Here is a 24,267-nt window from a genome sequence, read left to right on the forward strand (position 1 = left end):
GAGAATGGCCCAGTAGTATTAAAAACTCTCCAGGTTAATGAGGCGGCACCAGACAACCAAGCACTGGCGTACACTACAGTTGTTCTACCAGAGGGCCCTTAAGACCCTTCCAGGAGCTTGTGACTTCACACTTCCACTTAAAAAACATCAGCCCTGATAGTGGTACAGCCCAGATTAAAGAAAACGGTTTATTTCAAAATGCATTATAGTTCTACTTCAGACTTTCCCTTAAGTGGCTACGACGACTAAGCCAGGTGGAAGAACAAATCACTATATTCTACTAGAATACCAGGAAAAGGCAGTTTATGAAGAGGACAGTCTAGCAACTGAGTTAAGAGAACACAAGAACAGTGAAAATTCATCACGTGTGACAGGTTCAGAAAATTGCTCCATACAAGAACATGTAAGTCTGTTAAAAAGTCAGTAGATCAGTCTATATGAAAAGCAATTGTATTAACAGTGAGGCTGGGCAGTATTAACGTGTTTTCCACTCCCAGAAAACACACACGAGGCCTACAACGCAAATAAATAAAAGAGAGAATGGGGAGAAAAATCACATTTATTAAGACAACCACAGGCTGGACACAACACACATGCTAAAAAGTGGACTGTCTTAAAATTTACTTCAAATAGTTTGTTTTCCACAGCCCCACAATCATTCCAGTGTTTACAAATTAAAAGGCCCACTTTAGACATTAAACAGTAATATGTAATAAATACTTCAACCTACCCCCAAAAGCTCCTTTTAAGAGTCATAATGAATGACTAATCATGCTATTGAAAACTGTTAAATTACTAAAGGGTCCATCAGTTTTCAGTGTCAGTCCTAAAAATACCATTCCTTGTCTTGTCCCTGGAAAATTCTAGTTTGTTTTACATTTTAGAGCTAAGGCATTAACACCAATTAAAGCCTCAATAACCATAGTTTAAAATGAAGTCTCATAAAACCCTATCCTCTCCTTGCAAACATTCAAATGAAGTATTAAGGTTGGTGAGACACAGTTAAAGCTACCCACCAGATCTCTTCAGCAATAAACCCATGTTGATCCAACAAAAGGATCTGTATCACAGTCACTGTGCTTTGGGCAATGTGGCTTCCTCTAGGTTAACCCGTTAAATTTGAGGATTTCTTACATCCTATTTTACATTTTGAAGTCCTCCAGAGTTCCCTCAATTACTGGCCATTCATGACTCCTAGTTTGACTAGGTAAGAGCCCCAGGAGGCCTATGAAGACTAGCCTTTCTGTATTACCCTTGGCAGGAGAACACAGGACATGAATTCAATCTTAGCTTGTGGCCAACCATCTTCAAGGGTGGAAGTCTTTCAGCCTCAGTAATAGTACAGCCCAGAGCACAAATATAATCTCTTGAAAAGTTATTTGAAGACTTTTCCCAAATTACAAATTTGCAAAAGGAACAGTCATCCATGTTCTCACTAAGCAATCTAAGTTAAGGGTGGGGCTATACACTTGTTTCCTGTTTTAGTATCTCCTTTCACCCCTCTAAGACTATTTAAATGACTCACCTGATTTGGGGAGGCACCAAAAGAAAGCCTTTGTGCAATTTAGCCTAGAACTGCTAATCAACCTAAATCAACTGCATTTTAATCCTTACAATAGGAATAGATCACTTTAAGAAGGGCCTTCTGATCTCCCCACTTCCCAAAACGAAATTATAGAAAGGAGCAGTCAATTTTAGTTTTATGATTAAAAAAAAAAAAAAAAAAAAAGACCATCTAAGCAAAGTTTTACATGACATTATGTATGTAAAATAAAGTACCATTTCCACTTAATTCAGTCTTCAAATATTTTTTATTGGAAGGCCATGCATTGCCTTCATTTATTGTATTTCAAATCACTGTACATTTACTTTTGTGAAAACACTGCCTGCATTTTCTAGTACAAAAAAAACCTAAAAATTGTTTCAGGAATGTAGAGAAATATCCAACTTAAATAGCGAAAAAGTGCACCATAATTACTGCTGCACTGCAGTCATTTCTGCATTTCCCATGTTTCTTAAATAACTATCTTGTCTGATAACACACAATATAAAGAGCAATTATGAAAAACAGACATTTACATATACTTCTAAAGTCTTATTGAGAATATCCTGTTGGCATCGGATAACCAATCATAGGCGCAGCTGCAGTAGCAGGATATGCATATGCCTGTTGGTTCATACCATTGTGCATATTTGGAACGTTACTTCCATATTGCTGAGTGCTATCATAACCGTTCTGGTAAGTCCCTGTTGGATTACCAGTCCTAAAACTGGTCTGTATACCAGCAGACACAAAATTACTTCCAAAGCTCCCATTGGTGTAATTTGCAGCACTGTAAACACCATTCTGAGTTTTTGCCCCAAAATCTCTCTTAAGCAGACTAGAGTAACCTCGGTCATAATTTTCCCTGTCTCTAAATGTATTAAATCCACCCCTCTTGCCCGCAGAGTATCTGTCCCGCCGGTCATCCTTCATGCCTCCTCTACCCCTGGAACGACCTGTCAAGAAAAAAATTGCCAACCGGTTATTTCCATGGAACCAATCATTACTAACACAGAAAAGAATTTCGTAGCTCAATTTGAGAAGTATTTTCTCAACTTCTTTCTGCCCTCACCCACCAATCCCATCCAAATGGACTTGTAAATAATCATGTGACCCCACACCCACTTACCAAAGGTTGGTCTTACCTGAACCTCTGTCTTCGACCAACTGAAGCAACTTAGGATTAATTGCTTGATTAGCTTCCCGAAGCACAGAGATAAGGTCGCTCACTTGCTTTATGTTATTAGGTGTAAAGAAAGTGTATGCTGTGCCTGTTTTGGTACTGCGAGCAGTTCTTCCAATTCGATGAATATAATCCTCTGAGGAGTTAGGGTAGTCATAATTGATGACAAATTTCACATCTTCCACATCTGTAAGGTGTTGCAGTGTGGCAAAATAGCAATGTACAGGGTTTTGCACACCACAACAGCCAGACCAAAAATAAAAAGTTAGACAATTGTATTCCCAAGAAGGTATGGGCTGCAAAAAATACAGTTAAAATGGTTATCCATTCCCTGTAGGAATACCATTGAGGTTGAAGGGGGGGAAGAAAAAAAAACAAAAAGCACACGTCATCTGTATACCTTATTACCCACCCAATGATGGAGCGTGTCCAAAGGACGTGTGTATTTCCTAACAGTCCCAAATTAGCAAGTCCCCTTACAGATCATCAAGTGACATCTGAATGCTTCTGCGCAGTAGGGCCACTTAAAAGTTCACAGCAACCTCCTCGTGTGCTCTCATTTTGAGGACCTTTCAACAAAAATGTACATGGTCCTTTGCGTTACACACTTATCAGAAGTTCAAAATTCTGGCCACACTGCTTGTCTTGCCAAGACCTTACAACCGCAGCTGCAAGAAAAACATACCTGTCCCCCAAAAGTTGTTTTTATGCACTGTGTCTCGTCTAGGCAAGCGCTTCCAAGAAGCCAGGATTCACTTGAGAATGTGTCTCTCTCTGGCAGGTCTCGACATGACGACTACTGTGTAGGTGAGGGAGGAACTTTCAAAGCACTGCTTTTTTTCCCACTGACTACGTGTGAGAAGTTGCTCCTGCTCTAGATCTTATGTGCCAGTACTCACCAATTTGTAAAAGGCTTTTAGTACCTTTTAAAGCTGCTCTCTCCATTTCAAACTTGAACAAAAATTTCATTGAACATTGAAGTTTGGAAATATTTCTTCGACATTTCAGCAAACTCACTGAAACTCAAAGACCCACAGATCACAGTAAACAGTTTGAAACAATGCTGTACCATGGCAGTCATGCAAAGCATGGGACAGAAGAAATACCACGGCAGTGAACTGTGAGGATAACTTCCATTTTTTTCCCCCGGAGAGAACAGTTTACGGGGCAGAGGTGGTATGTTCTGCCTTTTGAAGATTACTGGCACACTTTCAGCTTTTCACCTCTCTAATCGACTGGAAGCAGCCAGCCGATCACTAGTCCTCCATCCCCCTCGAGTCCTCCGATTGTCATGCCTAGGCCTTGCCACAAAGACTGCACCTTTATATGAAAAAAACTTAGAAAAAATGCAGAGGTTAAAGAAAGCAATAAACTTTCTTTAAAAAAATTATATGGGTATCTTCTGGGAAACCAAGCCATGAATTCGAGTTTGTACTAACCTAGCCCTCTGGAGGCCACATCAGTAGCAATCAGAATAGGAGCCTTTCCATGTTTGAATTCTGCAAAAGAAAGCACATATATAACCATCAATATGAATGGTATTCTAAGTCTTTGGGGGGTGGGAGTGGGACCCCGCACTTAAAATACTTACCATTTAGAACCCAGTCACGTTCCTGTTGACTCTTGTCACCATGGATACCCATGGCAGGCCACCTAAATTAAAGAAAAATTACATTAAGAGACTGGCATTTAAATCCTTGTAGATTTTAACCATGTGCTTTAACGGTTTTGGTCACAAACCCTTTTAACTCCATCTGAAACAAGGTACACACAGTCTTTCCTATACATGCATACTACCAGATCATTTCCATCTTTGAAACTCAGAGCTATCAACCCTGATTAAACTTTGCCCCTTCTCCTGAACTCAGCTCCAATAAATATCTGCTTTAGTGGAGGACAACCACACATACCCATCTCTCCTCATTTTTCTAGTGAGTTCATCACATCTTCTTTTGGTTTCAACAAAAACAATGGTTTTGTTCTCCTTTTCACTCATGATCTCTTCCATTAGACGAATAAGCCTTGAAAGAAAAATTTTCTCAATTTTTTAAAAAGTTCATGGTTATGAGCAGACCACCAACTTTTACTCACAGGGCTACAAGAGAACACCTGCTTAACCTTTTTAACCATTCTACCCTTTACCCTTAAACCACAAGACAATACTCTTTCTGTTAATAATTAAAAAAAAAAAAAAAATAGTGATAGCCAATTACCTGAAGGAAGCAAAACAATTTTCAGCATGACAGATTTCAAATTAGCATTTAGATTCCACCCAACTGAAAGTCACTCTTAAGATAACTTGTGCAACAGTGACTCAACTTGTAGAGTTGTTTTCAGAGTTAGTCACTTACTTTTCATCCTTTTCTACGTCATGACACACATCCACAATCTGAAGAATGTTGTGATTTGCACTCAGTTCTAGTGCACCAATGTTTATATGAATATAGTCTTTCAGGAAATCTTCAGCAAGCTGTCTTACTTCTTTTGGCCAAGTAGCACTCCACATTAGGGTTTGCCTGTCAGGCTACAGATTTTTAGATTAAAAAAAAAAAAAAGTCATTGTATTTCAAGAACAAATTTACAGCTTAGTTTGAAGACATGACACAACATTTAAAAGGACACTCACTCTGATCTGGTCCACAATCTTCCTTATTTGGGGTTCAAACCCCATATCAAGCATTCTATCTGCTTCATCAAGGACAAGGTAGGTGGTTCTTCTTAGATTGGTTTTCCCACATTCTAAAAAGTCTATCAGTCTTCCAGGTGTTGCAATACAGATTTCCACACCTTTAATTAAACACACAAATGTTACCACAACATCCAGAACTTTCTGCATAATCAGTGACAAATAAAACCTTTTTGGTTACATACCTCTTTCCAAATCACGTATTTGTGGTCCCTTGGGAGCACCGCCATAAATGCAAGTAGACTTCAAGCGACATGCTCTACAGTATTCAGCAGCTACTTGCTGTACCTGTTGGGCCAGTTCCCGAGTAGGTGCCAGCACCAAGCACTAAGGAAAGAGAAAGCGGAACACCTTAAGGAGAGTCCTGAATTCTAGTTTTCAAGTGCTAATTTACTATTGCTACACGGGTAGATGATTTACACTGGCAATACCCAAAGCAGCTTTGTCCCTTCCTACACTGAAAAACATAACTATATATAAAACCACCACAATTTTACTCTGCTGTATATTCCACAAATCTCTATGCTTTTAACAAAGTTAAGAGAATACAATGTACACTTACAATAGGCCCATCACCTCTCTCTAGGAATGGCTGATGATTGATGTGGACAATGGCAGGCAGCAAATACTATACAAGAGAAAAGCAAAAAAATGAAGTCACATTAAAAACACTTCTGGTTTCTTTTAACTCCCAATCCATTTTCTTCAGGACCTGTTACATAACTCAAAAGTTCTCCCAAACTTACAGACAAAGTCTTCCCAGATCCAGTTTGTGCTACCCCAACCATATCCAATCCACTTAGAGCAACTGGCCATCCCTGAGCTTGAATAGCTGTGGGTTCAGTGAAGTTCTGCCTTGCAATCACGTCCATGACATTTGCTGTAATGTTAAGAATTAAACATCAATAATGCCAAAAGAAAAGGAATTTTTTTTAAAAGGTGGGGAAAACTAGCACTTACCAGGGAAGTTTGCCTCATAAAAATTCAGGACTGGCTTCGGGCAATTATGACCTCTAACTGTAATTTCCTTGCTTCTTCTGTATGTCTCTACCTCTTGCTACAAAAGAAACCATAAAAATTCAGTTTATCTCATGAGGACTCCCCCTAACTAAACACACAACCAATACACCCCTAAGTTAATAATTATCTACATTAACAGTCCTTTAAGTTTGCAAGACATTTCTAGTCAAACTTAAAAGTCACTTGAGTTACAGCCTGAAAAAACCATATGAAATTACTCACTGCTGTACGCCTAGCCAAATCGGGGTGTTCTTGATAAAAATTCTTCTCAAACTTAGGCAGCTCATCAAGATTCCACTTCTTTTTAACCAGTTTCTCTCCAGGATTTCCAAACTTCTTTCCAGATAAGGGCCCTGCCCTACTACCTCCAAATCGAGGAGCACCAAACCTAAAATTAGAGGAAAAAAAAATTGCATTTTCAAACATGTACAGACTTATTTTACCATCCCTGCGCACATGCTAAAACTCAATGAAAGACTCTGGAGGTGGAAGTGCTGTTCTCAGTGACGGTCATTCTTTCAAAAGCCACAGTTAGTACCACATCTCCCTCATTTCCCGTTATAGGAAGTACACACACCATTGAAAACAAATCAACAGCCCGGGATTTACTAGGTCGGAAACTGGCTGGCCAAGCTCTAGGAGTTCAGATACAAGGACAGACAACAGCTGGTAGATACTACTCTTTCCCACGAGCAAAAGAATTAAATGCCTTAAAAAGCCAATAAAGCTGAAGCTTAACACAGATGTTACTTAGCAGCTGTCCTGAACCAAAGAGCTCTGGTTTTAATAGGTAGCGGAACAACACAGGCAGTGAGTGCAGAACACTGAGGATGGTCTCGGGGGTAGTAGGCAAGCCAATAGAGTTGAGGGATCCCTCAAAACGGCTTCCTACCAAGGTAGCAAAATTATATAACGAAAGGAAAATGAGGAGGAGGAGCTGGAGACTACCGGGGGAGGAGTCCCGGCCCGGGCGGAGTCCTTCGGGCGGCGTTCCCGCTGGGGCGGCGCTTCCCCCTTTGTCTCTCATTTCTCTCTGCGCCACATTTTCTCGACGCTGCCATTTTGAGCTCCTCCGCCGGGCGGGGTAACAAAGGCGCCGCCGCCATGTCCGCCGCCGGCATTTTGTACCCACGGCTCGGCCACATGGCCGATTCCCGCGGCGCCGGCCACCCTCCAAACATCGCCGCATTAACGGCTTCGGAGGTGGCCCCCTCGGCACCCACAGAACCCCCAGATTCCGTAAAACTCCTGTAAGCTTACATCTAATAGCGGCAACTTTGCCTCGAAGCGCCGCGCTTTCCTCCCCTCGAAAAATGTGCTCGAAATTCTCCGAACAATTGCCAAATCATCAAGGTCCCGATACCCCCTCCCAAACAAAAAGGAATATTGAGGACCGTTAACATGAAAACTCCAGGTTTGGACAAATATCAAAATGGCGCAAGCCCTTTTCGACGGCGGAGGCCCAAGAATAGTCTATAGAAGCCGAGTTCCCCCCACCACCCCACCCCCGCAACCCTCATCGGTCTCCCATCCCCCACCCGCCGGGCCTGACAGGTCGGTTCCCACACTCACCCTCGATCCCGGCCACGGTCTCGGTCACTCGAATAACCCGACATGGCGTCAATGGTTGCGGTTGGCGGGAAGCGAAGCGGAGAGAATCGGGTGCGACGAGTCGCTGGAGGTGGCTCCGGCGACGGCAAAGCCTTGCGGGGGCGACAGCGGCGGAGGGACGACGATGACAGAAGCCAAGGCTGCCCAACAAGAGACCGGTGGAAATGAATGAGGTGCCGGCCGCGTCCCGGCAGCCGGTTTTATAGCCTGGCCCGCCTCCTCCGCCGCAGAGAATGCTGGGAGCCGCTCTATGACCTAATCACTCCGCCCCTGCGCAGAGGTATTAACGCCTGCCGGCGTTCCGGGATCCGCCATTTTCTCGCCCCTCCCCCCTTTGCCGATTTTTCGCCCCTTTCAAGGATGGTACCCGCCCCCCGCCCCCCCCGCCCCCCCCGCCCCCCCGCCGTGGTCCTCCACTGGGATGCCTCAGCCTGCACTCTCTTGACTTCACCTTTTTCTGGTTTTTGACAGTTCAGGGAGACCACTGGGCCCTCTTCCAGGTCTAGCCCAGACAATAAAATGTCCAGCCCACGTCAACCCACTCGGTCCCCTTGAAGATGTTTACGTCTCCAAAGAGCCTTTACGCCCATTACTAGGGGCGACAGGAAGGCGGAGCCCGACATTGTCACGTGGCTGCCCCGCCCGCCGAGTGAGCGGGACGCACTACTTCCCCAGTTGGCGTCGGCGGAGGAGTACAAGACGAAATAGCTCACCGGAAGTGCCGTGCTAATGCCCCCGGGAAATTGGCCGGGGCTGTTGGGTGACCCGAACTGTCAAACCCACCCACCCCAGGACCCCTGAGCGGGATCTGGCTGGTGAAAAATGGTATCTAGAGCTCGCAAACCGCCACCTCGGCACGTGCTGCCAAAGGAAGTACTCCCCCCGGTGACCAATCAGCAGCGAGAATTCGTTTTAACGTCCCTCCCTTTTCCACCGCATCCCTTCCCGGCACTTTCGTTTGCTTCCTCTCCTGTCAGCGCTGGGTCCGCTCCGTGCGGCCCTTTCAGGACGCCGTCCCGCGCGCGCCGGGCTAGGAGTCCGGAGGCAACTTGCCTCCGCGACATGGCCGGCTCAGAGGCTGGTGAGTCTCTGCCTGGAGTCCCGTTTGTGTGTGGGCTCAAGTCCCCTTTCAGTCCAAGTCCCGAACGCCCCTCCCCATCTTGTCTTGAGGCTTCGGGTGGCTCTGGGTTGCCGGAGGGGCTCGTGAGACAATCCGGTCGTAGTTGGCGGGTTCTCTGGCTGGGGCTTAGCCCCGCTCCCTGGCGCATTCGAAGTTGTCGAGCCTGTTTTGGGGCGGGGAGACAAGGGCCCTGCGGCGAGGCCCGCAGCATGCGAGCATGTTGGCTGTAAATGATCAGAAAGTGTCTTTGCCTAGACTGGTATTTTCTGGGGAGTGTGCCCTCTGCTCCTGCATTGCGGGGCCTGAGACTGAGTATTAGCACTCTAAAAATCTGTTGTCATCCCAAAGCAGAATAGTGGTGGATTTTCCCGCTTCAGTGCTTTCAACGGTTACCGGCTTTCTGTAGCGCAGTTTTTGAAAAGCGAGTTGATTGGGTTGTCTAGGACGCTTTCATCTTTTTTTCCAAGACAGCGTTCAAACCAGTTGTCATGGTTTGGTCTGCTGTTAAGTAATGGTCACTGGGAGAGGGAGTTAAGGTGCCCTGACAGTCCCACACATAAACATGTTTATTTCTAGAGCATACTGAAGATAACGTGCACAATAAAAGAACTTGCCCCTTAATCGTCAATTATTTCAGAGAACAAGTGTTTCAGGTTTGCTAAATTACCTTTGGGTGAGAAGCCCTTGAAATAATTTGGCTAATCCCAACGGAGGGATGGTACACAGGAAACTTCGATAAGGTTAGTAATATGCTAGCTCTGAATTTGGAGAAGGCAATGGCAACCCACTCCAGTACTCTTGCCTGGAAAATCCCCATGGACGGAGGGGCCTGGAGGGCTGCAGTCCTTGGGGTCGCTAGGAGTCGGACACGACTGAGCGACTTCACTTTATTTTTTCACTTTCATACATTGGAGAAGGAAATGGCAACCCAGTCCAGTGTTCTTGCCTTGAGAATCCCAGGGTTGGGGGAGCTTGGTGGGCTGCCGTCTTTGGGGTCGCACAGAGTCGGACACGACTAAAGCAACTTAGCAGCGGCAGCAGCAGCAGCTCTGAATTTAAAGGCGTTTTTATGAATTTCCCAGGCCTCTCTTCATATATGTCAAGTATAATTAAAAATAGAACTAACAAATGCAGTATAGTGTTGGTGCCATTACTCTAGTTCTTCACAGGCTAGGTTAATCACCACCTATTTGGGCAGCAGAGAAATTCCAACTTGCACAAGATAATTGGGTTAAAAACATGACTAATTCTATGGGGAATTTGAAGCAACATCCATTAATTAGTTTCTAGTAGCCTGAGATTATCATTAACAAACTGTCTTGTTTGTGACATCCTGTTTACTTGTAAATGTGTTGAAAAAACATCTACCTATGGTTAGTAAAATGAGATCAATGGTAAGCAACTTAAGATTTTAGGTTGCAGCAGTGAAAATTGAATTTGCATCATAGTTTTGACTAAATTGAAATTACAGCTTTTTGGAAGTCATCCCAAGAAATTAAATACAGCTTTTCAAAAATCATGCCCAGTCCAGTGGTTAGGGCTCCACCTTCCAGTGTAGAGGATGCAGGTTTGATCCTTGTTAAGGGATTTAAAATCCCTTATACTGTAGGGTGTAGCCCCCCCAAAATTTTTTTTAATTGAAAAAAAACCCACCTAGCAGGGTCTTCAAATTCTCTAACAATCAGATTCCTTCTCTTCTATTGAATTTAGTGTCTGTGTTTGTGGAGGTTATTTTTTAAAGAAATGTGTTTGACTTTTTCTAGTATTAGACTAATCTTTTCCTTCCTTTCCCAACAGAGTGGATAACTATTGCCAATAATCTTCTTTTGAAATGTCACATACACCTGAGGATTCGAGAACTAGAAGACTGTGATGCTAATGTTTTTATTGCTCTTTATCAATCCATTTTGGGAGAAAAGGTACCAGGTAAGAATACTTAAAAGCAGGAGTAATAGTGTCTCTATCTTAAGCCAGACGTTTCTAGTGCTTTTTAGTTAGATCTTTATATATAAAGTCTTGAGATTTCTCTTTTATCTTCTTTTTATCTAAATAATAGCATTCATTGCCTTAATGAATATCTTAGGAGACCCACCTATAGTAACTGCCTTGGTCATCAACTGTTTAATCATTCATAATGTTGTGTGAAAGTCACACCTTCTCTGTAAATGTACCTGCATGGGTTCTAAGAAAGTGAAAGAAAGAAAGTGAAGTCGCTCAGTCGTGTCCGACTCTTTGCAACCCCATGGACTGTAACCTACCAGGCTCCTCCGTCCATGGGATTCTCCAGGCAAGAATACTGGAGTGGGTTGCCATTTCCTTCTCCAGGGGATCTTCCCAACCCAGGGATCAAACCCTGGTCGCCCACATTGTGGGCACTGAGGCATGAGGGAAGCATGGGTTCTAAAATTGAATGGAATTTGAAGACTTGTTGAGTCTTGGTATTTAACCAATATTATGGATAAGAATTGTTGTTTGTACTGTGTTCCTGGTTGACTATCTCAGAGTCCTTATCCATAGATTCCTCTGCTACTTCTGTATGTTTATATTGTTTATAACCATTAAGCACTAACGCTCTGTACAATCTCTCTCCCCTCCATTGTTATGAGTCAGTCCCTCATCACTTCCTGGAATAATGGGACACCCTCCAGCTGGTATCTTTGATACTAATCTTTTTAGAGTACAAAAGTGAAGTGAAGCCGCTCAGTCGTGTCTGACTTTTTGCAACCCCACGGACTATAGTCTACCATGGGATTTTCCATGCAAGAGTACTGGAGTGGGTTGCCATTTGGGCATGTAGTTATTGAATCAGTCTTTTAAAATACTTATTTCCTCCTTCCCCAAGACACTTATCTTCCTCAATACAAGAGGAGAAATTCCAAATTTAAGTTGTCATTAAAATCTTTCTGCTCTGATCTATATTGATCTTAAAAGCCTTTATGCCAGTAATTCCCAATAGCTTGCTTTAACAGCACATATATGAATCCTCCTTTCATACCTGTTATGGGTTTTTTCCCTCTTATGGAAAGCAGCCTGGTGTTATGGGTTAAAGTCCCAACTCACGGGTTCTCTCTCTTATTAGAGTATTAGCATCTCCTTGAATTTATGGATCTATTTAGCTTTCTTTAGCATGGCACTTATGGAGCATGTTCATATATGTGTTTTGTGTGTGTGTGTGTGTGTGTGTGTTAGTCGTCCAGTTGTGTCCGACTCTTTGCCACCCCATGGAATTCTCCAGGCAAGAATACTGGAGTTGGTTGCCATTTTCTTCTCCATATATATGTTGATTGACTATTCAACCAATAAAGATTCCACTTTGTGGAATTCAGGCTCTGTTTATCTGTATGTTGTAGCCCACTCTGTTTGGGCAGAGCTCAGAGGCCTGGTCAGAGACAGGTAGATGAAAACTTGGATTTGCATAGGATGCAAAATTACATAGTTTTTTCTCCACAGATCTCATAGCTATTCCCAGGAATCAAGAGGACGACGCTCACAATGTGCAAGCAGCGATTGATTCGCTGGCTTTGGATTACCTACAGGTCAGCCTGTCTCACATAACAGGTTGGTATGTACTTAATCATCAGATAATTTAGCATTTTACTAAAATATTTTGTTGGATAGAACTCGGCCTTGTTTTACCAAATGAGTAAGGTTGTGAAATAGACCAAACAGCAAGACTGAACCAAGACAATTCACTGGTATAGTTAAGACAACATCCTTTAAAGCTTTTCCAGGAGAGTTGTACGTTGAGTTTGGGATAGGTCTCAGAATCCTAGCTGGTAATTTGAATTGTGTTTTGTTGTTGTTATTACTTTATAGCTACCATTCTGTTTGTTTGTAGTAACTAAAAATTAGAAACACCTGAGTGTCCATTAATAGGGACAGGTTAAATAAATTACTGTAGTTCCTTATAGGGAACTACTCTGCAGCTATAAAAGATAATTGATAATGCTCTATATATCAATATGATGTTCCATATTCATGAAATGATCTCATATATATTATATGAGAAAAATATGTAGTTATAATGTTGATTTGCAGAATATGCTATTATTTGTAAAAACAAATTCAGAAGTTATATGCAGTTGATTGAATGCAGAAGGACTCTCTAGAAGTACATGTAAGAAATTTAATTCTGATTGCCTCCGATGAGATAAACTGGACAAGGGTGGGAAGAGATTTTTCATTTTATACCTTTTGTACTTTTTAAATTTTGAACCATATGAATGTATTACCTGTTCGGAATAAATAAAACTGTAAATTGTTTTTCAGCCTTTTTCCAAAACAGTATCCATACTTATATTCAAAAGCCAAACATAACAAATTCATTTGTAAATCTCTGTTTTGGTAGATAGAAAATGAGGGTTATTTCAGTAAATTATTTCAAGCTAATGAACAGAGGAAATTTTGGAGTCTTAAAACTATACCTGAATCACTAAGAGAAAGTGTATACTGTTTCATTCTTTGACAGTCATTAAGAGAGATACATCTTAGTCAGGATGGGACATTTGTATCTTATTTTGGTAGTAATAAGAGCAAAATTTTACAGAAATACTGTCTTTAAGTTTTTTAGTGTAGTTCAAGGTGAGTAAATGTGGTAAATTAGTTTGGGGAAGATTCATTTTGAGGGATAATGCTGGGACTTCCCTGTTCTTTGGAAATGGCTTTCTCTGCCAATTGGGCAATTTTTGGTATTTGTATTTACTGTACAAACATACCATATACCAAGATTGTGTCTGCTTATAGAACTTCTGGTATGTGAAGTTGCCTCTAACAACTCATACCCACCCCACAGAAAGTTGCAAAACTGCTTACCTCCTCCAGTAGACTGCAAAGCAGCTTTTTACTCATGCTGTTTAAAGCAGTTTCTCCTACACGCTGAAGCACCGCATTCTGGCGGGCAGTCTTGTTGCTGGGTTGGCACAGTACGCTCCCCATCCTGGAAACCACAAGTCTTGGATATGTCCTTGGAGTATGCTTGTGTATCTTGTTAAGCCGGAAAACATAGGACTTAAAACAAAACATAGGGCTTAAGATATCTGTTCAGTTGTTTTAAACGGGAAAAAAACTATTAAACATTGACTGTCTTTACTGGAGTGTTATAAAACATCAAATTCCTGGGTTAGTTTTTTGGATTTTTTTTCCTGCATCATGACTAAGGTTATGAATGACTGGATTATCTCAAATATCAAATTTCCACTCCGCCTCTCCCATACTTGTTTGAATTCATGCCAAATCTAATCTCCCAAAGGACAGCCCAAGTGTGTCAGGAGTTTTAAGTTCCATCCACACCTCAGGTTGCTCAGAGTCCATTTTAGGTGACATTAAACACGTCAAGTTTTCATGCTTTTGCAGCCCGTTTCTCGTCAGCATTTCAACTGAACATTTATTTAAAATCTGTTTGAGCCAGGTACTGTGCTGGAGACTTTAAACAGTTTAAATGTTAGTTTCTAGGTATTACGTTGGTATAATGGAAGGTAAGGCTGGAGAGTTGGGGGTAAGGTGAGATTAAAAGGAGTTTTATATGCAGGGGACCGGCTCAGTTTTTAATTAAAAAATTGTATAACGTGTAGTAAGTGAATAGGAGTTAACAAATTTTAAAAATTAGGAATTCCTGATGAAGGTATCTTAAGTTTGTTTTTGTTTTATATTCTCTACTGCTATTGTCTTCAGAACAAGGCATACCACCATCATTCCATATTCACCAGCCTAATAAAATTCAGCTTAGTTGTTTTATACTTTAGTATAAATCTTATAGGATGAAGTTCACTTAATTTGCTTCTTCATAAATAAAGGACTGTGCCAATGAATTATCACCCATAATATTCAGGACTACATTTTTCAAATATAATCAAGTATCAGGAAATTGATATTTTTGATATTTACACTGTCATTTTTTCTTTTGGGTTAATTTATAATCCTGTGTCCTGAACAATATTTTTATACTGGTATATCCATTTCAAAATCATGAGGCTTTCAATTTCTTGGTTAATTTTTTTTAATAGCTCTGTATTCTGTGTTCAGGAGAAAATATAGTGAAAGGAGATAAAGAATCTATTAAGAATCTTCTAGAAATATTTGATGGGTTGCTGGAGTATCTTACAGAACACGTCAGTGAAACATCTCACGAGAAAAGTAAGTTTAAGAATAAAATTTGGCTTGATTTATATTCTGTTATCTCCCTTTTTATCTTTTATCTTTTTGCCTATTTTTCTCCTTAGGAATTAGAATCACTAATACACTGTATCTGATGAATTTAATTGTAAATTAAGTTTCAGTTCTCACTGTTGAAGTGGTTGAAACTCATCTAATCATCACATCCTTTGTCAACTTGGGTATTGCTTATAAATTACTTTAAAGCTAATATAGGAAGCTAAATCTAGTTAAAATTGCTTATTGTCCTATTATTACATGAAATTCCTTACTCAGTAATTCCCATGTCAGAACTGCCATTTTTGCACAAATTTGGATATTGCCAAGGCATCAACAGAAAGAGTTGGTATGTTTCTGTTTTCAGCTTACACCTAGGTTTGTGACAGCTTGAGTATTTTTTATTTTACTCTTCAAATAATTCATTTCCCCAAATTGTAACAGTTTGTTGTGTGAAATTTTGATTTTATGTTTTTTTATTGCTGTATTATTAATATTTTCCAAAAGTATTCTGGTTATATTTAAACTGTATCACTAGTGTATAGGAGTTATTCATAATCTTTGACTCCATAAATCCCATTTCTAGGGATTTATCCTGAAGAAATAGTACAGAAGAAAGTTAAGGACTTCCTTGGTAGTTAAGTGGCTAAGACTCTGTACTCCCAATACAGGGGCCTGAGTTTGATCCCTGGTCAGGGAATTAGATCCCACAGGCTGCACTGAAGATTGAAAATCCCAGGTTCCACAACTAAGACCTAATGCAGCCAGATAATATGAAATAAATTAAAAAAAAAAAAAAGTGCTTAGAGGTTTTCATGCACTGTTACTTACCACTGGAAAAAAAAAAAGGACCTATATGTCTTACCAATTTGGATTGATCAATAAATAATACAAAAGTGCATACAGGTTTCTCCTACCTCCTGAGAAACCTGTATGCAGGTCAAGAAGCAACAGTTAGAACTAGACATGGAACAATGGACTGGTTCCAGATTGGAAAAGGAGTGCATCAGGCTGTATATTGTCACCCTGCTTATATAATTTATATGCAGAATACATCATGTGAAATGCCAGGCTGCATGAAGCACAAGCTGAAATTAAGATTGCCAGGAGAAATATCAATAACCTCAGATATGCGGATGACACCACCCTTACGGCAGAAAGTGAAGAGGAACTAAAGAGCCTCTTGATGAAAGTGAAAGAGGAGAGTGAAGAAGCTGGCCTAAAACTCAACATTCAAAAAAATGAAGATCATGGCATCCGGTCCCATCACTTCATGGGAAACAGATGGGGAAACAATGGAAACAGTGTCAGACTTTATTTTCTTGGGCTCCAAAATCACTGCAGATGGTGATTGCAGCCATGAAATTAAAAGACGCTTGCTCCTTGGAAGAAAAGTTATGACCAACCTAGACAGCATATTAAAAAGCTGAGACATTACTTTGCCAACAGAGGTCCATGTAGTCAAAGCCGTGGTTTTTCCAGCAGTCATGTATGGATGTGGGAGTTGGATAAAGAAGGCTGAGCGCTAAAGGATTGATGCTTTTGAACTGTGGTGCTGGAGAAGACTCTTGTGAGTCCCTTGGACTGCAAGGAGATCAAACCAGTCAATCCTAAAGGAAATCAGTCCTGAATGTTCATTGGAAGGACTGAAGCTGAAGCTCCAGTACTTTGGCCACCTGATATGAAGAGCCAGTTCATTTGAAAAGCCCCTGATGCTGGGAAGGATTGAAGGCAGGAGGAAAAGGGGACAACAGAGGATGAGGTGGTTGGATGGCATCCCTGACTCAATGGACATGAGTGTGAACCAGCTCCAGGAAATGGTGAAAGACAGGCAAGCTTGGCGTGCTGTAGTCCATGGGATCACAAAGAGTCGGACACAGCTGAGTGAACAACAACAACATTAATATACAGTGAATAATATACGACTCAGAATAGGTTTACTATTGTGAAGTTATCCAAAACAAAGGTTTTAGCAGCCATAGCAATTTATATAAATTCTAGTACAAATGAAGACAAAAAATGGAGGCAGGCTCATGATTTCTAATTCTCACATTGTTAATGCTGATACCTATGCCATGATTATAACATCTGAAATTAATCTTAAATTCTTTAGAGATAGTTTTCTATTTTTTATCCTTGTTGCTGAAAAGATTTAAAAGCATATAGAGATAAGGCCTAGAAGGAAAGTTTGAAGGACACCCTATACTGTATATTTCTTTTTATTTTAATTTCAAAAAACTTGAGTGTGTAATATATTAATATGTTAAATATCAACATAGGAACGCTGGGAAGAGTCAAAGCTGCATGCCATATTTATTGCTGTCAAATAAACCTATACTCAAGTTAGGGAGAGTGCCATAAGTATGTACAATAAAAAGCATTGTAAGAGAATTGGGAGGGAGTAAATGACATGCAAAAAAAACCTGACCTAGGGGCACTCTCTGCCCCCTTCTGATGTCTATGTCAGAAGCTTTCAGTCCTTTTTTCACTTTAATAAAACTTTTGCCACACAAAAAAAAACAAAAAACAAAAAAAACCTGACCTAATTCAAGGCTGCCATGGGTATTTCAATGCTCTATGGTTTTCTAGTCATTTTAGCAGCAAAAGTAAGAGGAAGAAAACTACCTGTAGGAGACTGATTGATTCAAAACGTTCTAGAGACAGCAGTTTTTATGACATAGTACTTGATTACAGGTAGCAGGGGATGATAATGGGGATGGAGAGGAGGACAGAACTGAGAGATACTTATATGTGAGGCTGGTAAAAAATGAAATGCTGAGTGGGGAATCTTCCAGGGGAGGTCAGAAGGCTATGGTGAGCTTAGCGCTGCTAGGAGGGAGTTGCTCACATGGAGTTGGAGAATGTTTTCTGAAGTCTGGTTCTCAACTTTGCAGGTCCAGATTTATACAGCAGTATTACCTGGAGCTGATCAGAATCTCAAAATGGCAATTAATAACAGGAAATATTTATTACTAGTCAAGTCAGGTATAGGGCAATTTGTTCTGACCTGGCATGATCGTTTACCACTGAAGAACGAGGAATTTGAAGGCAGACTGTGGACTCAGTGCTGCTGCCCACTGTATGACTAAATTTCCACCCTCACTGTGTGACTGAACCTTTCTAAGCTGCAGTTTTCTCCATCGGAAATTCTTTCACGGTTGTAGGAAAGGTTAATAGATACACATAAGTGGTTTAGTACTGAGCCTAGCCCAGAGTTACTACACAATGAATATTGACTAACGTTGTTTGGTGAATATAGAAATAGGAAAAGGTGAGAAGTGGGATGAGAATATGCAGACAGGTAGATGTGAAGTAGGAGATTTCACTCACATACCTCCTGGAATCGCTTAGTTACTGCCACTGTGAAGATGTATTTTTCTAGTGTATTGGGGTAGAAAAAAGGTTGATAGTCTTCTCTTTTTTTGGCTACTCGATATGGCATGTGGGGTCCTAGTTTCCTGACCAGGGATGAACCCCTGCAGAAGGGCAGAGTCTTAACCACTGGATCACCAGGGAATTCCCAAGGTCGATAGCCTTAAGGAGAATTTCATCCACACCTTACTGTGGTCTCTCTCTTTGGCTAGGGCATGATTGGGAGCTTGAGTCAGGCTGACACAGTCATGTTTTTCTGAAGCTACACCCTAGTCATTCTGCCTCAGCCATCCCTTACAGATGGAGAGGTATGAGAATGATGAGCCTACCACCTAGCTTAAAGAAGAAAACGTTGCTAGTACAACTGTAGACTCTGCTCAGAGAGCAGCGCTTGCGTTGCTTCTTTGTTACCCAGGTAGTGCGCGCTCATTGCGAGTACTGATTTGGTTCTTACTTCACTCACAGGTACCTAGTTGACCAGTAAGGGGTTGGGGTATTTTGCTGTCCTTACCTCTATGCTTGCCCTGTAGAGAAATAATTGCATTAACTTGTTTTTTCTTTTTTTAACCTGGGGTGTGGTTTTTTTTTTTTTTTTTTGGTATTGTTTTTATCTGTTCCAAACAGGTGAAACTGGACAGGATTCTAAAGAATCCCATCGAGGAGACCCTTTGGAAGATCGAGAAAATACTAAAGAATCCAGATCATCATGGAAAAGAGTTTCTTTTGAGAGGTAGCTCTCAATGTCTGTGAATTTAATTAAAACAAGTTATGCTTTTCCTTCTATTAAGAATTAAAATTGCACACAGTATACCAGAATGGCAGCAAAAAGCAAAGCTAATGTGAATTTTACTAACTTCTCGTGTTTTAAACCTCCCTGAGAGAGTTTTAAGCACCTTGAGCTATGTATAATCTCGGCATTAACCGCCTACTTAATTTAAAACATTTCCTTGATCACCAAAGTAATTTATGTTCCTTGCAGAATACTTGGAAAGTACTTGGAGCAAAAAAGAAGCAAAAAACAAAGAATAAGATGAACTACATCATTCAGAACTAAATAACTGCTTATTAACTTTTTTTTTTTAAGTCTTTTTTTTTAACTATATTTTTCTTTTGTGATTTAGCCATATTGTCTGTATAATTTTGTTTCCTAAATTTTAAAGTTTAACACGTCTTTTCCTAACTTGATAAACTCTTTATAATGATTTTTAGTCACTGTATAACATACTGTGCAAATGGATGCATCATAATTTACTAAACCACTCCTCTTCAGTAGAGGTAGTTTTTTAATATATATTTATTTTTTAAGGTGATACATACTTTAATTTTTCTTCTCTTTTCCTGTGTTTAAGCTGTATTCAAAGACTGTGAATGATATAGGGTGATTCAAAGTTGCCAAATGACTTTGCAGAAAGGCTGTGAGTGTTGCATATCCACCAGCAGTATGAAAGTGCTGGGGGCTGCGCTAGCGGCCACCCACCGGCATTGTTGCCTGTTAAATGCCAGAGTTTTTAAATTTGTGCTGCTTTCATAGGCAAAATGTAACGTTGTAACAGGCTTGATTATACTTCTACTAAGTAGAGGTTGAATATGATACTAAGATTTTCTTTTAAATATCTGATTATCATTTTGTGGAGTTTGTCGTGGTTTGAAAAGCACAAGCAAAGCCTTCTTATGTAAATATAGCACATTGTAGAATATGTGTCTAAAGAAGACTATCAGAAAATAAATTTCTTGACTTAATTTTTCATTATTAGATTAAAAAAGTATATAAGTGCAAAAGTAAAACAACAGAAGGATGTTTAGTACAAAATTAATATCCTACCCAGATTCCCTTCACACCCCTAAAGTAACCAATATTTATTGTTCTCTGTGTGTCTTCTCTTATACATTTAATCCTTGACACTTTATACACTGCTTTTCCCACCATGCATATATCAGATAAGCAGCAAAAGGGAGAGTCTCCCTTTTTCCTCTCATAGCGATGACCAGTCTGAGCATTCGTAGGCAGGCTACTTGAGGCAGTTCTCGGGATCCTGTCTGGAAGGGCCCTGTGGTCGGGCCAGGCCGTGAGTGAGTGAGGAAACTCTTTCAGGTGTTCCTTATCGTCTGGGGCATTGGGCTCCTCTTGGGATGGAGATGAAGCGGAATCCACTGGTGAAATAATTAGACTTGGAGACACAGCACACACCTTTTCTCTAAGAAGTAATGGTGAGTAATTAAACTTTAAATATCAGTTATTATTCAGCATACAAGTATGAAAATGTAAATAGTTATACCTGGGAGTTTTTAAAAGTTGAGAAGAATAGAGAGCCCTAACTGGATATCAGAATTGAAATTCCAGAATGCCACCATTACCCACTAAATATGAACAGTGGTCCAAAATGGATCAAGTGGGAGTCCCAGGTGCATGGGCAAAAGGCGTACGCAAGCTTGTCAGGTAAGGTGTGGGGCTTCCCAAGTGGCAGTAGTGGTGAAGAAGCCGCCTGCCAATGCAGGAGACGCGGGTTCGATCCCTGGGTCGGGACGATCCCCTGGAGGAGGGCATAGCAACCCTCTCCAGTATTCTTGCCTGGAGACCGTGGACAAAGGAGCCTGGTGGGCTGTAGTCCCTAGGGTTGCAAAGAATCGGACATGACTGAAGAGACTTAGCATGCATGAATGCACATGTGGGACTTGATACCCTAGGAAGAAAAGCGTGGATGCAGCTTAACAGTCTAGTCACATTCAGAATACCCACTAAGTATAGTTTTCCAAGCTGGGTGACTCATTTCTTTCATAGTTTCAACCAAGTCTGTACATCCAGAGGCAGTTTTTCTCCCAGGCTCAGGCCCCATTTCCGACAGTCTACTGCTTACCTACAGGCCGGCTTTGAGCCTCTCACCTCGCCGTCCTCCAGCCATTCCACTTCTGTTCTGCTCATCCTGGTTGTCGTGCTCTTTTCTTGTCATCATATATTGAGTTGGCTGAAAAATTCATTTGGGTTTTACATAAGATGGTACAGAAAAACCCGAACAGACTTTTTGGCCAAACAAGTTTCTTTTTTTTTTTTGGCTGTGCTACACAGCTTGAGGGATCTCAGTTCCCTGACCAGGCTTGAACCTGGGCTGCAGCAGTGAAAGCACAGAATCCTAACCGTTAGGCCACCAGGGAACACCATATAGTTTCTTTTGTTGGAATACTCTTCCTCTTTGTCCCTGGAAGACTCACTCTGTACAAAGCCCGGCCTCTGAGGCTCTGTATTCCCACAATGGTGTCTCCTTGCCTTATTTCACTAACACCATTCTCAACATTGCACAATAACTTTCGAGGTTGACGTTACGTAAACTGAGTTGCAGGGGCAGCAGCCACCTCATACACTCAGCCAGTGTGTGTGCGGTGCCTTCCCTTGCCAGGCAGTGGTGACGCAGCGCTAAACAGGCGCACACACAACTCCCTTCCCTCGCGGCATGCATACTCTACTGGTGGGGCAGTCAGTAAATAAGACAAATAAGTGAAATGTGTAATAAAACTTTTCATATTTGTCTTGCTACTACTGCTAAGTCACTTCAGTCGTGTCCGACTCTGTGCGACCCCATAGACGGAAGCCCACCAGGCTCCCCCGTCCCTGGGATTCTCCAGGCAAGAACACTGGAGTGGGTTGCCATTTCCTTCTCCAATGCATGAAAGGGAAAAGTGAAAGTGAAGGTGCTCAGTCGTGTCGGACTCTTAGCGACCCCATGGACTGCAGCCCTCCAGGCTCCTCCGTCCATGGGATTTTCCAGGCAAGAGTACTGGAGTGGGGTGCCATTGCCTTCTCCATCATATTTGTCTTAGTATCCCCCAAATTAGGAAAACATCAGGCCCACAGTTAAGTATATTTTGGAGTTGAAGAACAGGAATGGTAGAGTTAAATGAAGTACATTAAATTATGGCAGTCAAGTGTCCCACATTCTCTTCCAGACGCTGTACCGGCTGTGTGACTTAGGACAAGTCCCTTCTCTTTTCTGAGCCCCCGTTTCTTCCAGTGTGAAGTTAGAGAATTCAACGAAACCATCTCTGAAATCCTTCTGTGCTTCAGTACCCTTAATTCCAAAGAATAGACTCTTCTTTCCAAGGAATTGTGTTCAAAGAGCCTGAGCCTGGGAGGTCAGACAGTAGGCCATAGACTTATACTTGGCATTAAGGTGGGCAGAGGAGCAGAATACCAGAGTGAAGTGTAGGTAATGCAAGAAGGTTTCTTCAAGGCAGAGAGTCAGATGAAAGGGATGGTGGTTTTAGAAATGGTATTCTGTGATAGCCAGTGCATGTAGAAAGGCTGTATCTATAAAAAGTGAATTACTTGCTTTCAGATTTTAGCTATTCAGATGAAACTCAATTCAAGGGAAAAAGAAAAGGTTGAGAGAAAAGCCAGGCTGAGGTGTTTGGGTTTGATATCATATGGTAGCTTCCTTTTATATTGGATTTAAGTCATCAGATAAGTGTCATCATACACATCCTTAGACATCTAATTCAGACTTTAATTCCAGGATTATAAATCTTTATTGCAGTATAATTGATATATTATTATACAGGTGTACAATATGATTCTTTATTTGTGTATATTGTAAAAAGGATACCACAGTATATCTTGTTGTTCAGTCACTCAGTCGTGTCAAACTCTTTGTGACCCCATGGACTGCAGCATGCCTGGCTTCCCTGTCCTTCACTATCTCCCCAAGTTGGCTCACACTCATGTCCACTGATGAATGATCCCATCTAACCATCTTGTCCTCTGTCTCCCCCTTCTTTTCCTGCCCTCAGTCTTTCCCAGCATCAGGGTCTTTTCCAGTGAATCAGTTCTTTGCATCAAGTGGCCAAATTTATTGGAGCTTCAGCATCAGTCCTTCCAATGAATATTCAGGGTTGGTTTCCTTTAGGTTTGACTGGTTTGATCTTACTGTTCAAGGGACTCACAAGAGTCTTCTCCAACACCACAATTGGAAAGCATCAATTTTCGGCACGCAGCCTTCTTAATGGACCAATTCTCACATCCATACATGACTCCTGGAAAAACCATAGCTTTGATTAGAGGGACCTTTGTCAGCAAAGTAATGTCTCTGCTTTGTCATATACTCTCTAGGTTTGTCATAATTTTTCTTCCAAGGAGCAAGTGTTTTTTAATTTCATGGCTGCAATCACCGTCCACAGTGATTTTGGAACCCAAGAAAATAAAGTCTGTCACTGTTTCCATTTTTTTCCACATCTGTTTGCCATGAGGTGATGGAACCAAGTGCCATGATCTTAGTTTTTTGAATGTTGAATTTTAAGCCAGCTTTTTCACTCTCTTCTTTCACCTTCATCAAGAGGCTCTTTTATTCCTCTTTGCTTTCTGCCATTAGGGTGGTGTCATCTGCATATCTGAAGTTGTTGCTATTTCTCCTAGCAATCTTTATTCCAGCTTGAGCTTCATTCAGCCTGACATTTCACATGATGTACACTGCATGTAAGTTAAATAAGCAGGGTGACAATACACAGACTTGATGTATGACGTACTCCTTTCCCAGTCTTGAACCAGTTTGTTGTTCCGTGTCCAGTTCTAACTGTTGCTTCTTAACCTCCATACAGGT

The 24,267-nt window shown here is 41.2% G+C and overlaps 2 protein-coding genes and 1 non-coding gene across 4 annotated transcripts in view; 1 reads left to right on the forward strand and 2 right to left on the reverse strand.

The window, feature by feature from the left end:
• Positions 1-527: 527 nt before the first annotated feature.
• Positions 528-8,356, reverse strand: DDX5 (DEAD-box helicase 5). The gene is made up of 13 exons (NM_001191395.3): positions 8,005-8,356; positions 6,655-6,820; positions 6,373-6,469; positions 6,159-6,292; positions 5,975-6,040; positions 5,598-5,739; positions 5,353-5,513; positions 5,078-5,250; positions 4,637-4,747; positions 4,318-4,379; positions 4,166-4,225; positions 2,689-2,913; positions 528-2,499 (listed from the first exon to the last, which is right to left on the reverse strand). The coding sequence occupies exons 1-13, from the start codon at positions 8,046-8,048 to the stop codon at positions 2,096-2,098; spliced, it is 1,845 nt and encodes a 614-aa protein (NP_001178324.1). The 5' UTR covers positions 8,049-8,356; the 3' UTR covers positions 528-2,095.
• On the reverse strand, positions 2,906-2,989 carry MIR3064 (microRNA mir-3064). Its single transcript, NR_129534.1, has one exon. It is a non-coding gene; the product is annotated as a microRNA mir-3064 (primary transcript).
• A 634-nt stretch (positions 8,357-8,990) lies between the features above and the next one.
• The window catches only part of CEP95 (centrosomal protein 95), a 43,086-nt gene continuing 27,809 nt past the window's right edge, over positions 8,991-24,267 (forward strand). The window contains exons 1-6 of one of the 2 annotated variants that reach the window (XM_024979794.2): positions 8,991-9,124; positions 10,961-11,089; positions 12,614-12,721; positions 15,185-15,295; positions 19,307-19,412; positions 20,775-20,890. In XM_024979794.2, coding sequence (XP_024835562.2) covers positions 9,106-9,124; positions 10,961-11,089; positions 12,614-12,721; positions 15,185-15,295; positions 19,307-19,412; positions 20,775-20,890 — 589 coding nt within the window. In that variant the 5' untranslated portion in view covers positions 8,991-9,105. The remainder of the gene's footprint in view (positions 9,125-10,960; positions 11,090-12,613; positions 12,722-15,184; positions 15,296-19,306; positions 19,413-20,774; positions 20,891-24,267) is intronic. The other variant, NM_001192116.2, reaches the window with a different exon arrangement.

The sequence above is a fragment of the Bos taurus genome, chromosome 19 (assembly GCF_002263795.3).
Source record: "Bos taurus isolate L1 Dominette 01449 registration number 42190680 breed Hereford chromosome 19, ARS-UCD2.0, whole genome shotgun sequence".
NCBI lineage: Eukaryota > Metazoa > Chordata > Mammalia > Artiodactyla > Bovidae > Bos > Bos taurus.